At 46.9% G+C, this 15,378-nt stretch overlaps 3 protein-coding genes across 3 annotated transcripts in view; all 3 read left to right on the forward strand.

The window, feature by feature from the left end:
• Positions 1 to 632: 632 nt before the first annotated feature.
• ANKRD65 (ankyrin repeat domain 65) lies at positions 633 to 4,414 on the forward strand. The gene is made up of 4 exons (XM_015816060.2): positions 633 to 639; positions 1,225 to 1,453; positions 2,574 to 3,123; positions 3,998 to 4,414. The coding sequence occupies exons 1-4, from the start codon at positions 633 to 635 to the stop codon at positions 4,394 to 4,396; spliced, it is 1,185 nt and encodes a 394-aa protein (XP_015671546.1). The 3' UTR covers positions 4,397 to 4,414.
• A 1,589-nt stretch (positions 4,415 to 6,003) lies between these two features.
• MRPL20 (mitochondrial ribosomal protein L20) lies at positions 6,004 to 8,398 on the forward strand. Its single transcript, XM_015816042.1, has 4 exons — positions 6,004 to 6,211; positions 6,983 to 7,093; positions 7,667 to 7,744; positions 8,188 to 8,398. The coding sequence occupies exons 1-4, from the start codon at positions 6,125 to 6,127 to the stop codon at positions 8,359 to 8,361; spliced, it is 450 nt and encodes a 149-aa protein (XP_015671528.1). The 5' UTR covers positions 6,004 to 6,124; the 3' UTR covers positions 8,362 to 8,398.
• A 2,345-nt stretch (positions 8,399 to 10,743) lies between these two features.
• The window catches only part of LOC107287526 (cyclin-L1-like), an 8,723-nt gene continuing 4,088 nt past the window's right edge, over positions 10,744 to 15,378 (forward strand). The window contains exons 1-3 of the mRNA XM_015816046.1: positions 10,744 to 11,235; positions 13,905 to 13,979; positions 14,862 to 14,971. Of these exons, the coding sequence (XP_015671532.1) occupies positions 10,744 to 11,235; positions 13,905 to 13,979; positions 14,862 to 14,971 (677 nt within the window). The remainder of the gene's footprint in view (positions 11,236 to 13,904; positions 13,980 to 14,861; positions 14,972 to 15,378) is intronic.

Here is a 15,378-nt window from a genome sequence, read left to right on the forward strand (position 1 = left end):
TTCTGGGTCTGCCTCGTATTCTTTGATCTTCCCCCCCAATCACTACTGCATTATTTTCCTAGCTGCCTTCCCAAACCTGAAGTCCATGCCTGTGTTGGACTACAGCCCCCATGTTCCTCAAACATTAGGCTGATTCAGATCTATACAGGCTTCAAAAACATTTCCGTCAGGGTGTCTACCGTCTTTGTGTACACACAAAAGGGAGACGAACTAGCTAGGTGACATCCAATCAGCGATGCGTAGACACGTCTCCTTCCCTCCTTAGGTCTACTACTTAGTTATTAAATAAACAGCTCTTTGCACACTCGAGCACAGATTGCAAGGAACAATCCGCTGGACTCAGCTCACTGGCTCCATTCCTGGAATTGACTGGATATTTATGGAGCAAATATTGTCAGAATACAATCGGCCTGATTCTTGTCTTTCTCTGTTCCCTTTCTTTACAGAAATTTTGTAAATTTTGCTTCGTTGTATACCACAAGTAGCTACTGTGCCTAAACTCTGGAGAAAAGATTGCCAAGCTTTGCAGCAGCCCCTGGAAAAAAAACCAACTCAAGGGTGTGAACACGCCCTCATCATTGGAAAAACAACACCGGTGTGGTAACCAAAAGTCAGCAGCAGAGGAGAAAAAAATGACTGGTAAGAAATAAAAAGGTCTCACGTGCTTTATATGCTTTTCGAACGAAGTTAAAAATCTCAGTTTGGTTTGGATCAGGATGTCCTACCTTGGACTTCAACTCCCAGAAGCCCCCAGCCAGCCCTGCTTTTTACTATCATGCTAGCTGGGGAATTCTGAGAGTTGAAGTCCAAGGTCTTAAAAGTAGCCAAGGTTGGACGCCCCGGGATTAGATTGACTTTGTGCAAAATCCTACATAGTTGGCCTTCTCTGAGAGTGGATAATTTCTCCCTTTAGCTCAAAGTTACTGATAAACGATCAGCTCTTCATCAAAGTTTGAAGCGGAGATGAATTTTGAAGGAAATTTTTATTCCAGGGTCACGTTTTTCTCAGAGTGGACTTGCTGAAAAGGGGGAAGGGGGGGTGAAGTTCAGGTGGATGGGGCTTAGGCAAGGAGTGGGTGGGGCTTCTCAAAGTGGGCGGGGTCTCCCCTTTCCCTTTTGGTACCTTCCTATCTTCCCATTTTTTTCTCTCTGCATCTCATTTTGTGGCCGATGCGCAGACTCTAAAACATTGATCCGTTTTTTCCCCCATTCTTCCTTCAACAGCGGCAAAAACCCAGGCCGAGCTGGTGAGAAAGTGGATGGTGCTGGCAGAAAGCATCCCCGAGGGAATCGGAAAAGAGGAAGGCTTGGAGCCTGCCACGAGCGGGACTGAAAACGGTTTGCTCCCGACAGCCAAGGCACCAGGATGGAGGGAGCTCCATCAGGCAGCCAGGAATGGGGACCTGCGGCTGGTAAAGCAGCTACTGAAGCGAGGGGCATCTACAAACAGCAGGTGTGGTCTGGGGGCACTGCTTTGGCCAGGGGTCTGTTTTAAAAAACCTTAATTGCATTTATAGCCTTCTTCTTCTCTTGAAAACACCAGCCAGATTACATGGAAGTGTGGGGTGCTTGGTGTTCTCTGAGCTTCGTTGTTTTCTTGCAGACGTTTCATTACCAAACTAGGTAACGTCATCAGTGTGCTAAAGAGGAGTGGGGAGGTTTGCTCTCTCCCCATGTAGCAGTGAAGATGTTACCTAGTTTGGCTAACGCAACGTCTGCAAGAAAACCACCCAGCTCAGAGAGCACCAAGGACCCCACAATTACACAAGGACCTCACAATTACCTGGAAATGTCTCCTTTATTTTACCCCCAGCACAACAACCCTGCAGTGTAGATTGATCAAAAGAGTGGCCCATTTTCCCCTCAAGGCAGCTCCATGGCTGAGGAGAGACGAGACTCGTAGTAGCTAAAATTGGGTTGATTCAGGCTTCAGCTACTTACTGGTTAAGCCCCACCGCAGGGGTTGGTACAGGTTGTTTAGCTGGACTCTAAATTAACCAGATAAGTTGGGATTCACACGGTTCAATAAACCACAGTGACAAAAAAAAAATATATCCCTCACCTAAGTTATACAGAATAACAAGGGAAATGCTATATACCATTATTCTGGATAAATAACTGTCCAGTCACTCCTTATGCCAATGTTGGGAGGTTAAACACTCATCACAATTAGCATGTAGCTGCCAGTTTGCAAATGGCATCAAATCACCAGCCCTTTGGCTTCTGAGTCTGGCTTTCCCAAAGACACACACAGGAAATGAAAGCAGCAAAGGGGTGGGTGGGAAGAGCAGGGACCTTTCTGGATACGAAAGAGGAAGAAATGTGAAAGGAATGCTCAAGCTCCTTAAAAATCAGTTAGAAAAGCCAAAACTACTGGAGGAGAAAACATAATTGCAGCCTGCCTTTTGGCACAGCGTGTATGGAAAGCCACACATTCTGGGTTTCGAATCTAAAGACAATTGGCCCATACCAATTGTGTGCCTCTGTCTCTAGAACTACACTTCCCAGCATCCCTTGCTTTCCAAGGCCTTCTCAGCTCTCTCTGTTTAAAAAATAATAATAATCCTTTTTAGAGACGAAAATGGCTGGACTCTCCTGCACGTCGCTTCCTTACACAGCTACCTCCCCTTGGTGAAGTTTCTCATCCAGCGTGGAGCCGTGATCCGTACCGACACCAAGGCCGGCTACACACCTCTGCACCATGCTGCCTGGAGCGGCCATACCCAAGTGGCGGATCTCCTCCTGGCCCGGGGGGCGCCAGTGATGGACTCCACCAAAGAGGGCCTTACCCCGTTTCATTGTGCGGCCACCAACGGCCACACCTTGATGATGCAACTGCTTCTACGGCACGGGACAGATCCCAACGCTTGCGACTGTAACCAGTGGACCGCCCTGCACTGGGCCACAGCTGGCCACCAGCTTCACATAATGAATGGGCTGATTTCCCAAGGGGTGAGCCCCAATCTCCAAGGCAAGGGAGGTGTCACACCTCTACACATCGCTGCCGAGATTGGGAGACCCGAAACGACACGTCTGTTGCTTGTCCAAGGGGCCGACGTGAATCTCCAAGACGACTGCGGAAGGACGGCGCTCTCTGTCGCTTCTAAAAACAGCCATCCTGAGGTGGTCTTAAATTTTAGATCAGTGTTATAATTCATCGTAATAATTAATACTATTATAGTGAAGCTGGGGGGGGGTGATTGTTGCTCATGAATCGGGGGCTGTTTTTATTATTGTTTATCACAAGCAGAGAAATATTTGGGGAATGCTTTAACACAGTGGTTCTCAACCTGTGTGTCGGGACCCCATTTGGGGTCGATCGACCATTTCCTGGGGGTCGCCAAGCAAGGCTGTCCGCCATTTTTTGTCCGCCATTTTTTTTGTCTGCCATTTTTTTCCCCTTTTCCGGCGGGTGCCTTACCTCCCTTGGGCTGGGCCAGCTGGTGGTCGGCCTGCTCCGTCTCTGCCGCTTGCCAGCTACGCCTCGGCCGGCGCAGGGGGTGGAACCACGCATGCGCGGCGCTTCCGGGCAGGGAAAGTCCTCGACTTACGACCGGTTGGGTAGTCCTCGACTTACGACCGGTTTAGTCCTCGACTTACGACCGGTTTAGTCCTCGACTTACAACCGGTTTAGTCCTCAACTTACGACCGGTTGGGGTCGCGGCATTAAAAAGGTTGAGAACCACTGCTTTAACAGAATAGCAGAGTTAGAAGGGACCTTGGAGGTCTTCTAGTCCAACCCCCTGCTCAGGCAGGAAACCCTATACCATTTCAGACAAATGGCTGTCCAATCTCTTCTTAAAAACCTCGAGGCTTTCCTGCGGGCGCAAACTTCATCCATCTCGCTTTCCAATGGATCGAAAGCCCAGAAGTGGAAAATCAAATTCTTTCAGAGACTCGGTGAAGTTTAGCACAAAACCTGTGGGATTCTTGGATTCTTCCACTGGAGCAGGACTTCTGTTGCTTTCTCAAGCTTTTCCTGTCTCTCCCCCTTCAGATCGTGAAGCTGCTGCTCCAGAACCAAGCGGATCGAAGCTTAGCAGACCTCCGCGGTTGCACCCCGCTCCACAAGGCCGCAGGCGCCGGGTGCCTGCGCTCCGTCTGCCTTTTGCTCAGAGGAAGCTCCCCTGCCAGCCTTAATCGAAGAGATGGCCTCCTGCTCACACCACTCCACCGCGCAGTCCTCGGCGGTCACGCCAACGTTGCCGGTTGTCTCTTAGAGCACGGAACGGACGTTAACACGGCCGGGTGGTTGGGGAAAACCGCTTTGCATTTGGCTGCGGAGAAAAAATTCTTTCCCCTGGTGGAACTTTTGATAGCAAAGGGGGCAGACCTGAGCCGGAAGACTTGGTGGAAGGAGACCGCCGAAGAGGCCAGAACCCAGAGCTCTCTCTAGCTGTGCTCTCCCTGCCTGTCACCCAGGGCATGGGTAGTGCTTGACTTACGACCAAGAGTTGAATTTCCGTTGCCAAGTGAAAGAGTTGTTAAGTGAATTTCTGCCCCGTTCTGCGGCCATTTTACGAACTTTCCAGCCACCGTTGTTGAGAGAATCCCTGCAGTTGTTATTAACACGGTCGTTAAGCGAATCTGGCTTCCCTGTTGATTTTGCTTGTCAGAAGGTCGCAAAAGGGGGAATCACGTGACCCTGGGATGCTGCGACTGTCGTAAATACGAACCGGCTGCCAAGCATCCAGATTTTGGTTATATGGCCACTGGGACACTGCAAGGGTCTCTCACGTGTGGAAAAATGGTCATAAATCCCTTTTTTCATCGCCCTTGTAACTTTGAACGGTCACTAAATGAACTGCTGTTAAGTTGAGGACTGCTTGTAAAGAGCTCCCGGCTTTTGGGATGGTTGTAGAGTGCTCAGAATTGACACCTGCACACGACTGTCAGAGCCGGGCAGAAGAAAGAGTCGGGAATGGGGTAGGACAGATGTCCTTTGGGCTCTTTCTGCCACTCCGTCAGGTCATTACACAATGACACCTTGCGGGTATGCGTCACACGACAATGCCCTTTGTGCAGTCCAGCTTTCTAGATACAAAAATGTGTGTGAAGAATACTGTTTGTGTTTGCACAGTGGGCTGACCCACGCATACGACGAGCAGGTGCCTTTGTGCACACGTGTGGCTTGTGTAAATTCAGGGAGTTGATTATTCCATGTTTGATGCACATATGGGGGAGGTGGTTGTGCAAATGCAGGCTTTGAGGTGCGCAGGTCAAACCAAAAGCCTTGCAAGTGCTCTAAAAAAGCCCCTCTGAGCCCCAGCCGGTTGATTTCCACACCCATCTGCCACAGCCTGTCCCAACCAGCATCCCGCATTCCCATCTCTATCCACCCGTGCAGCTTTTTCCCAACAGAACCAATGTCGGTTGCCTTCTTGCAGGAAGTTTTATCTTCCTCCTGAGCCAAGCCCCCTCGACGCTGGGCTTTCCTCGTGGTCTCCCCTCCTAATGAGGTCCGATCCGGTATAGCCTTTCCAAATTAGCCAAAGGGTTTTTAAAAAAACGGGACTCGCCACCTCGGGACGGTTTCCCCTCCCTTTAAATCAGTGTTTCTCAACCTTGACAATTTTAAGGCATGTGGACTTCAACTCCCAGAATTCCACAGCCAAATGCTGGCTGTGGAATTCTGGGAGTTGAAGTCCACATGCCTTAAAATTGGTCAAGGTTGAAAAACACTGATTTAAATCCCCGCGGGGCGCGTCGATCGGAACCGCAGCTGCATTTCGCTCTTTGTTCGGGCTTTCCTCTTTCCTCCTTGAGGGGCGGTTCCCACGGAAACCAATGGGAAAGGGACGGGAGGAAGATCGCATGGCGGGCCTTCCGGGCGAAGAAGCGACAACTAACCCCCTGTCCCCCCCCCCCCCCCCCCCCCCCAATCCCGATCTATAACGCTTCGGCGTGGCCCTGGCCTTCCTCTTCCTCCCCTTCTCCACTCAAATGGCGAGTTCCCCACCAGCGCCGGAAGTGCGGGGCTGCGGGTGGCGCGCTCTTCCCCTTTGCTCTCCCGGTCGTTTTTGCAGCAATTGCTGCGAAGTCTCGCCCGGCGGCCGCGTGGCTCGGTCACCTCCAGCCGGGCGACCCCTCCGCCGCTTCCTTTGCAAAGCTCGGGCTCGCTGGCATGGTTTTCCTCACTTTCCCGCTTTGGCTCCGCAGCCGGGTGACCGACCGCTTCTGGCGCAAGCAGCAGATTCTCAAGCATGCCCTGGTAAGGCGGGGAGGGGTCGCCTTGCAGCCCCGCCAGTCTGCCTTCTCGTTCCCCTTTCCCTCCTTTTAGCCCCGAGATGGTTTAGTAGCTTGATGCTTTGGGAGCCAGGCGGCGCCCGGCCTGGCAGCCAGGGATGGGAGACCACTAGGAAAGGGCAATGCTAAGAGGGAGGTTAAAGAAACCTCCTGGGAGAAGGCGAGGGCACCCCACTTCCGTGTTGTTGCCTAGAACGCAACAGGAACATCAGGCGTTGAGTTCCTCTGAAGGGCATATTTACTTAAGAACTGCTGGAAATGTACTCCTAGTAGTACAGCTGTACTGTTTAATGTTGCTCCTAGTAGTAATAGGATGGCTCTTAGTACTGCATTTGACTTACTCTGTTATTGCTATGGTTATTACTGTTCTTGCAAACTTAAGTCATTGTAAACCCGGATTGCTGATTCCACAGAGTGGGTGGCCTACATTACCTACATTAAGTTTCCCCACCAGATGTTTAGAACTACAGCTCCCAGAATTCCCTATTCTCAGCAGCCTGATCTGTTGAATAGGACTTCTTGCTGCAGATGCCCACCTTGCCAGTGCTCAATTGGTGGGCTGAAGGGACAGGGTAACAATTCCAGGTTCCGCGCAGTGATGCCAAGCTTCAGTTGTGCCACGTATTATTCAACACATCAAGCACCTTGGATTTTGTGAGTTGGGGGTTTCTGGTTAATGAGGACTGGAAATCTTTTGATGTTGCTATCTTTGTGCCCTTCCTTCCCTTCTCTCCAGCATTTTCGTGGACGGAAGAACCGTTGTTATAGCTTGGCATACCGAGCTGTTCGGAGGGCCTTTGTGTACGCCACCAAGGCCAGATTGCTCAAAAAGAGAGATATGAGGACGGTAAGGAAGAGCCAAAACATTTGAGATACTTATAAAATATTGTGCGTCCTGAAGTGCCTTAAGGGCAATCTGCTGGGTTTCTACCTTCTATTATTGCTCATTTAAGAAAATGTGCTTTATTTATTTACTAGAACAGAGCAAAGTTGAATAACCAAAAGAGAGAAGCAAGCAACAATGCAATTACAGCAATGTAAATTGTGCCCTTAAGGGCTTCTCATACAGATATATATGACATTTTATGTAATAGTTTCAGTTAAAGGTGACCGTATTTCAAAGTCATTGTCCATGCATAAGTTACATCTGCCAGTAACACAATATCTAATGTCAAGTCTTCAACTCACTAAGTAATGGGAGCCATAAATTTATATTCCATTTCTTCAACAGTCAGTTTTGCAACTACTAAGATTATTGGCAGGGCAAGTACAAAAATAGCCAGAGAAATTATTGAAGCCTGGGAAACAGGCCCCCTGTACAATCAATAGGACAGGATTGTATGCCAGGGATGGTCCGCAGCTATGCAAACATCTTAATTCTTTACCAAAATCTTATGAATATTGCATTTTTCCCTTTCAGCTTTGGGAAACCAGGATCGAAGCAGCAACGTTGGAACATGGTATTAAGTACCATAATTTCATAAGTGGCCTTTATAAGGTAATTGGCTTTAATTTTTTTTTTCTAGTTTAGATTTCCAGGTGTTTTTCAACATTGCATTCTTCCAGACAGCCTGGAGGTGATGAAATGACACCACCAATTTATCATTACTGTCGTTAGTGTTGCTTTATTTTATCCTTTTAAATTTATATTACGAATGTTTTATTATACTTTAAGGTGATTTTTTTTTGGCTTGTTGATGGCCATGTGGCTGTGGTTCCTTACTGTGAGCACGAGTGACTTTAAATATAATAATTTTAAAAAATGGGGAAGGATTGCAGCAGGCCCCAAAAGCTTACAAATGACTTTTTTTTTTGTACAAAGTTCAAATCTGCTTTTTCTTCGTTGAACTTTTCATGCTTGGATAGGATAAAAATGCAGGAAATGTAAATCTAGACTCACGCCAAGTCAGCTCTTTTTTTTTTAATTTTCCTGCATCACAGTGTCAGGTAGAACTGAACCGGAAATCGCTGGCTGAGCTGGCCATTTATGAACCAAAGACATTCAAATCTTTAGCTGCTTTGGCGAAAAGAAGAGGGGAAGAAGGACTGCTTGCAGCCCAGGGCGAAGAAAAGGAGCCCGAAGGAATATTTTCCCGCCTACTGAAATATCCATGAAGGGAACGCGCTCCCAAGGAGCTTTGCTCAAATTAAAAAAAGGACATTTTAGAAATAAAAATATTGATATTTTTTTCTCTCTCTCCCTGCTTGAGCTGAAGCAATGATTTCTGAAAGTCATCCAGTTTGATCCGTGGCTTGTGGCTATTCAACTTAGGGCATCTCCCGTCTGTAGTGAGTTGTTGGGTCAAATCTAGCTCAGAGGCTTAACTCTCTCTCCCCCCCCCCCCCAGTTTTTTATTCAGTAAAACAATGAAAGCAAAACAAAGAAAAGGGGAAAGAATACTATACGCAAGATGGACTTTAGAGCAAAGGGTGACATGAAAATAAAGTTTGATTAGGTTTTTTTTTTTTTAAAAAAAGCAAATTGAAAGGATAAAAAAAACAACACAGCTGAATTACTCTACTAATCACCCTCTCTCCCAGCCAATTTCTGTTTTAATGTGGGAAACATTTTTTTAGGCCTCTCCATTCTCTTGCCTCTTATCCTTCCCCATCTTAAATATTCCGGGCTCTCTGCTCAGCCATGGTTTTCTTTGCCAAAGAGCTTTTGCTGGTTGGAATTTGGCAAACAAGGTCAAGCAGCTCTGCAAATGCTCCCTTGCGTTATTTTAAATACAAGAGACAGAGATAAAATGCCCTTTGCAGTTGGGAAGCAATATATATCTCTGTACCTCACCTTAGAAAGTTCAGTTTGACCTTAGCTTCTGGCATAATCTATTTCAGTTCAAAGCTAGGCTGTGAACTGCAAATTGTGGATGCAGCGGAGCAGGTAATAGTGGGGAAAATATCACCCACAATCCAGCATTTTTGTTTGGGGGTGTAGATTAACATTTCTCTGAAGCCAAGTTCTTAACACACACAAAAAATTCAGAGTAACTATACAAGGACAAATTATACTTTGTTAAGATTGCTTGGAGGTGGGAGATACTTCCAATTTAATCTACCGGATCCCCTGCATGGACTGCCCCTGTGACTATGTAGAACAGACGGAGGAAGTTAACCACCAGATTGCAAGAACACAAGTGAGTGGTCTGACAAGGAGACCTGAACTCATCGGTAGCTTCACACTGCAATGAAGAAGGACACACATTCAATTTTGCAGCTACTAAGATTGTTGGACGAGCAGGCACAAAAACAGCCAGGGAAGCAATTGAAGCCTGGGAAACGGGCTTCAAACAGTCAACAGGAGGGCTGATTTATCACCGGCTTATCAAAGTACTTAGAAGGTGAAGGCTGGGCAGCACAAGCCAAAGGACAGTCAAGGACTTAAAAGCCAGCCATCAACACACCCCAATCAACATCTAAAAGGCCACATGCAACAGGCACCATACAAATACCATGCACAGACAGCACGCACTCGGGTTAGAGAGAAGTCCCCTGAAGATGAGCTCCAGTACAAATCCAAAAAGCTCGGAAGACGAAACCTCTGGTCCCAGTGACCAGCCTAGATTGGATCCTGCAACATTATCCCGACATGTATATTCACCTTCATTTGTAACAAGGTTTTTTTTTTTTTTTTTTACCAGGTTGAGCAGAGCAGCCCCGCATGGTGAGTTTACACCTTGGGGGGTGTGTGTGTGCAAAACACCCCCCCCCTTGAGTGAACTCATTAACCAGGCCCAGTGTCCTCACACCCCAGTGCAAGGCCCATATAAGGAAATTCACCTCTGATTATGTGCCCATCACTTTGCAAAGCTTTATAATGTCAGTAATAATAGGAAATGCTGCAGTGGATGGGACCCCTGGTGCATTTTCATTCCTGGGCAAGGGAGGACTACACTCCCTATCGCTCTCAGCTGGCAGGGGAATTATTATCGGAGGGTTTGGGGTTTTTTTTAAATAAAAACCAGATTTTTGGGGAGGAATTCTGCCATTCTGGGCATCAAAATCAAAGGAGCGGCTTGGCTGCCCATTCAGAACTTTGCCTTCAATCTGGGTTGTACCATTAGAACGCATGGGGGAGCTCATTTAGAACTTCTTCCGCTCTGGAAAGGTGAAAAACAGTAGGAAAGATTACCAAAAGTCTTCCCTGGCCGCATTAATTCTCCGTCCAGATATCTGGCAGAAATGAAAGCTGCCCATTCTCTGAACCGGCTACGGGTGCACCCTCTCCCCCCCCGCATTTTGAAGTGGTAGAACCCAACGCTTCCTGAGAAAGAAGGCGAAGTGGAAGCGGCGCGCGCGTTGCACGCCGGGAAGCTTGATTGTTCCGCTCAGCCTCTCCAACGAAGCCCAACCCGCCCGGCCCCTCCCCTCCCCTCCCCTCTTTCTTTTCGCAACTTCCTGGAGAAGGAAAATCGAAATTTCCACCGTTGCGTCACAAGGACGTTCTTTCGCCGCTGGCCAATCGGAAAGCCGACGCCTCCTCGGGGCGGGCCAATGGGAGACGTCGCGGCCTCGGGGCGGGGACAGAAGCCTGGCGCGGGCAGGAAGCCGGGCGAGAGGAGGCCGGAAGTGGAGTTGAATCAGTCCGAGATTGAGCGGAGGTGGCGACGTCGTCCGGACAAGATGGCGGCGATGATGGCGCCCGCGGCGGCCACAGCGGCCCCGGCGGGCTTCGGACTCGGCTCGGCGAGGATGGCCGCCGCTTCGGCCGGCGGCTCGTCCTCTTCCTCGTCGTCGTCGTCTTCTAGCGGCGGCCCGGGGCCTCTCCCGCCGCCTCCCGCGCCGCCTCCGCCCGGGGCGCTCCGCATCGGCGACCGGCTCTACTCGGGGGTGCTGCTCACCCTGGAGAACTGCCTCCTGCCGGAGGAGACGCTTCGCTTCACGCCTTCCATGAGCAACGGCCTCGACGCCGAGACCGAGGCGCAGCTCCGGATCACGGGCTGTGAGCTCGTCCAGTCGGCCGGGATCCTGCTCCGGATTCCTCAGGTGAGGAGGCCTCGGGCCTCAGTTCGAATCCGGGCCGTTGGAAAGCCTCCACGGCGGCGGTTACAGGCAGGGGAGGGGGGCTTCGAATGGGGGAGGGGGGGCCGAGGGAAAGAGCAGGGAACGTCAGTACGTTGGACTACAATACCCATCTTCGCCTGGGGAAGTTGGGAGTCGTAGTCGGCCGAGATCTGAATGGATAAGAAACGGAATAAGTCCGTGTTTCTGAATTTGGACCCCTTGGAGGCTGGCTGGGGAAGTCTCCAAGGGGCCCAGGTTGGAAAAACTACTGGAATATGTGCTACATTGGAGCTAATAGTTGTACTATTTCAGATAATCAGACAGCTTATTGCGTTTAGAATGTCAAAACTCTGTTCTTTTATTACTGTCCAGAATTTCATCATCTTTTCAGTGGGGGGGGGGTCCCTGAGACTTGTTTTCTTCCTTATCCATTCTAAGGGAGCTTGTAACAGTACTCCATTAGCATTTTAAAAGAAGGACTTAAGCCTGCCTAAAATCTTTATGCAGATTCCTTAAAGGAAAAGAAAAAAAAACCAATGCCTCTTGGGCACATGATCTACCCCCACTGTGGGTGGAGATGGAAGGCATTGTTAGCAATCCAAGCATTGTGTTGTCATTGTAGCCTAATCTCAAATATGCAAAATCTGCCTTTCTCAGAAATAGAGGAAAGCTTAGATCCTCTAAGCCAGGGATCCCCAAACTCCTGGATTCGCCGGAAGGATTTTGTAGCCCCTGGTACTATTAGGAGCTAATTCCGAAATTTGATATTTGGGGATATTCTGTTCAGATTTGCCAGTTTGGATCTGAACAAATCAAGACCAGTACTGAACAATAGGATGGAGATACGGAAACTTCAGAATGAAACTCAAAATTCCAGGCAATACTTGATTATGACACATGTACTATTATGACATCAGTGGTACTGACCTATACGGTACTAATCTAATTCTCATATATGATAGATATAGATAGATAGATAGATAGATAGATAGATAGATAGATAGATAGATAGATTTTGTCATTTTTTACTGTGGGCACAATGGCACACATTAAAAATGAAATGTAGTTGCTCTCAAAGTGTACACATACATAACACACATTTAAACATACTATATACAACACATGTATAGACCTACACCCTTACATATAGTGATGTAGTAATTCAAAGCTCTTTTGCTTCGCTCCGATAAATGAAATATAATAGTGATGATAACCTTACCTGTGTTCCTCAGGGTTTGTTTCATTCTTTCGTCTGAATGGTTCATCCTTCCAAAATACTTTGGATGTGTGTCACTCAGTGATACTAATCATAGGATGTCTGTGAGTCTTTTATGTACAAATGTGTGGAATTCTTGTTTGTATTTGCTGATAGCTTTTTTATATATAAAGTCTCCATATGAAATGGTTTCCTGTTTCAGCAGGGGTGTTTGGACTAGAAGACCTCCAAGGTCCCTTCCAACTTCGTTATTAATATATATGTCATTAGGATTGTGATGACAGTCTATCCACTTGAAGCCAAATAAGGAAAGGGAATTTATAAACCCCCAAGGTTATATTTAAACTGGAAGATGAAACAACATGGAATTCTCTTCTCAGGATAAAAAAAAACCCCTAGTTTAAAACTAGTATTCAACAGGTCTTGTAAAGAATCTGTGTAGCATGCAGTGTTCTAAATCTAGGAATATTTAGGAACTCTGTACAAATTGGCTGCCTCTGGGTCAGTTGATTCTGCTTTTGTTTCCCAGGCTAGGGGCTTTTTAAAGCAGTTAAAAATAAAAACTTCTTAAAGGGGAATCATGATAAGGAAGCCGTGGGGAAAGGCAGAGAGAGCAAAATTGCTTTACTGGAAGTTTCCTGGCACAGCCCAGGCAAGCCGACATTCTTTTCCAGGAAGTGTGTGACGCAACAGCCCTTTGGCCTCAAATGACAGTGATTCCCTCCCTTGCAAGTTCTTTATTGTTTGCCAAGGAAACTAGCTGATTACTGCTCTTTTGGAGGCAGACTGGATTACAGTATTTTGGAGCTACAGCTCCAGACTTGCGCTCTGGCTGATTTCATCCCCAAATACCCTTCCCATTGTTGAGAAATCTTTTCTTGGTTTTCTCCTCCAGAGCTGTCTTTTACACGGAAGAGTGGGTTTTTAATTGCCCCTTGTTTTTTTTCTAATTGAGCAGTAAAGCGCCGGCCGGGGCCCTTTCATTTTTCTGTGTTCAGAGAAAGTGGGCGGAAGGCCATTGAGAGTGTCTTCCGCCTTAGAACCCTTTTAAGTTGTCTGTCGACACCAAACAAACAATGCAGTTTTCTCACTTGCCTGCTGTTAGATACCAGGAGTGAATGACTACACAGGACCATCCTTTCAAATACATTAAATAGTATCTCCCGCTCATTTCCTTGGGCACTAGGAAGTTTAGCCTGTACAGTGTGTGTGTGATTGCCAATAAAAACATTTTTGAGTTCCTTCCCTTAAATAAGGAAAGTGTTTTTCCCAAGCTGGTTTAGGTATAACGCACACATCTAGGAGGAGACATAAATGATGGGGGGGGGGGGGAATATAACTGCAGATTCGTTATATATTCAGAACTCATGCTCCATTTGCGTTTTCTATTGGAAGAGTATTAATATATATTCTGGCTTTGCTTTTTATTTTCCAGGTGGCCATGGCTACAGGGCAGGTGCTGTTCCAGCGTTTCTTTTATACAAAATCGTTTGTGAAGCATTCCATGCAGGTACGTAGTTTAATTTTAGGGACTGCAAACTCAGTTGCTGTTTTTGGAACATCAGACTATCAAACCTTTTCTGCTTGACAACATCCCAAGCTGATATTACTTGCTGACAGGTCCTGTTGATCTCAGATATAAATGTTTTCCGGCCTTCAGTTTAGTGTTAACCTGAATCTATGTGCCTTTTTCTCCTTGGGCGATACCCGTAATATATTAAATTGATGCTAAATTTGGGGTTGATTGAAATGTTTGCTGCTTTTCTTTCATTGCTGACCTTTGAGCAACTCTTAAAAGATGAAGAAATTCTACCTCCTGCGTCAGAAAAAAAAAAAGATAACTCACCCAAAACATTAGGGAGAGACTTTTTTTTTTTGTCTTTCTTTCAAAAATCGTATGGAGGCACCCTTGAGGTCATTTGGAAAGACCTTTATTGGAGTTGCACTGAGAGGATCTTAATGATAAAGTCCCTTCCTGAATCTCAGAGGTTGTGTGTGTTGGGAGGAAGAGTTACGTTAACACTCTCGGTCCCGTAGTGTCAGAGTCCTTTTGAAAAATACAGCCAAGTCCTTCACTTAACAATCACAGTTGATTCCAAATTTCCCTAGCCAAGCAAGAGAGTTGTTAAGTGAAGTTTGCCCCATTTTATGACCTTGCCACAGTTGCTAAGAAGTCCCTCTTCGCTGACGTCGTAACTTCAGTCACTGAATGGTTGTAAGTCAAGGACTACCTGTAAACAAAAAAAAAAAGATTGGATTGATCTCAGAAACAAACGGAGCAGCTCAGTGAGATTGGATATGTTGTGAGAAGAGTGGCTCAAAAGCCAGTTGTGCAAGTTGTTCTCTCGCTGCTCAAGAGTGAAATTTCCCTTGTCTGTCTTCCTTTCTCCAGCATGTGTCAATGGCCTGTCTTCATTTGGCCTCCAAAATTGAAGAAGCCCCACGGCGCATAAGAGATGTTATTAATGTATTCCACCGACTTCGGTTACTGAGAGAGAAAAAGTAAGTCTCAAATGCAACGGGCTTTGGGTCAGTTCTTGCAGCGGTAGCTCGGCCTGCTTGCAGTAATTCTTGTAAGCCTTGGGAATGACCCCCTAACATCCACTAGCTTTGCCTCTCACGCTCTGGCCATTTCCCCTGCATCCACACGCAATGTAGGGGTGTTTTAAGGATCCCGTCTTTCTTTCTTATTTATTTATTTATTTATTTATTATTTATTTTATTAAACTTATATGCCGCCCTTCTCCCAACAGGACTCAGGGCGGCTTACAGCATATTAAAACGATACAAACACTATCCCCAATAAAAACCAATTAAAAACAAATATTTACTGCTGTGTTACCATTAAAATTCTAATTAAAATTGTCCCTATTTAAAATTCTCCCTAGGCCAGACCCGCTTGCTGAAAA

Source organism: Protobothrops mucrosquamatus, unplaced genomic scaffold (assembly GCF_001527695.2).
Source record: "Protobothrops mucrosquamatus isolate PMUCROS unplaced genomic scaffold, P.Mucros_1.0 scaffold397, whole genome shotgun sequence".
NCBI lineage: Eukaryota > Metazoa > Chordata > Lepidosauria > Squamata > Viperidae > Protobothrops > Protobothrops mucrosquamatus.

Bases quoted from the DNA above. Each gene is read 5' to 3' on its own strand.
- ANKRD65 (XM_015816060.2), top strand. The intron at 1,454-2,573 runs GTGTGGTCTGGG...AATCCTTTTTAG, and splicing joins GGGGCATCTACAAACAGCAG to AGACGAAAATGGCTGGACTC. The intron at 3,124-3,997 runs GTGGTCTTAAAT...CTCCCCCTTCAG, and splicing joins CTAAAAACAGCCATCCTGAG to ATCGTGAAGCTGCTGCTCCA.
- MRPL20 (XM_015816042.1), top strand. From the start codon at position 6,125: ATGGTTTTCCTCACTTTCCCGCTTTGGCTCCGCAGCCGGGTGACCGAC. The intron at 6,212-6,982 runs GTAAGGCGGGGA...CCTTCTCTCCAG, and splicing joins AGATTCTCAAGCATGCCCTG to CATTTTCGTGGACGGAAGAA. The intron at 7,745-8,187 runs GTAATTGGCTTT...CCTGCATCACAG, and splicing joins TCATAAGTGGCCTTTATAAG to TGTCAGGTAGAACTGAACCG.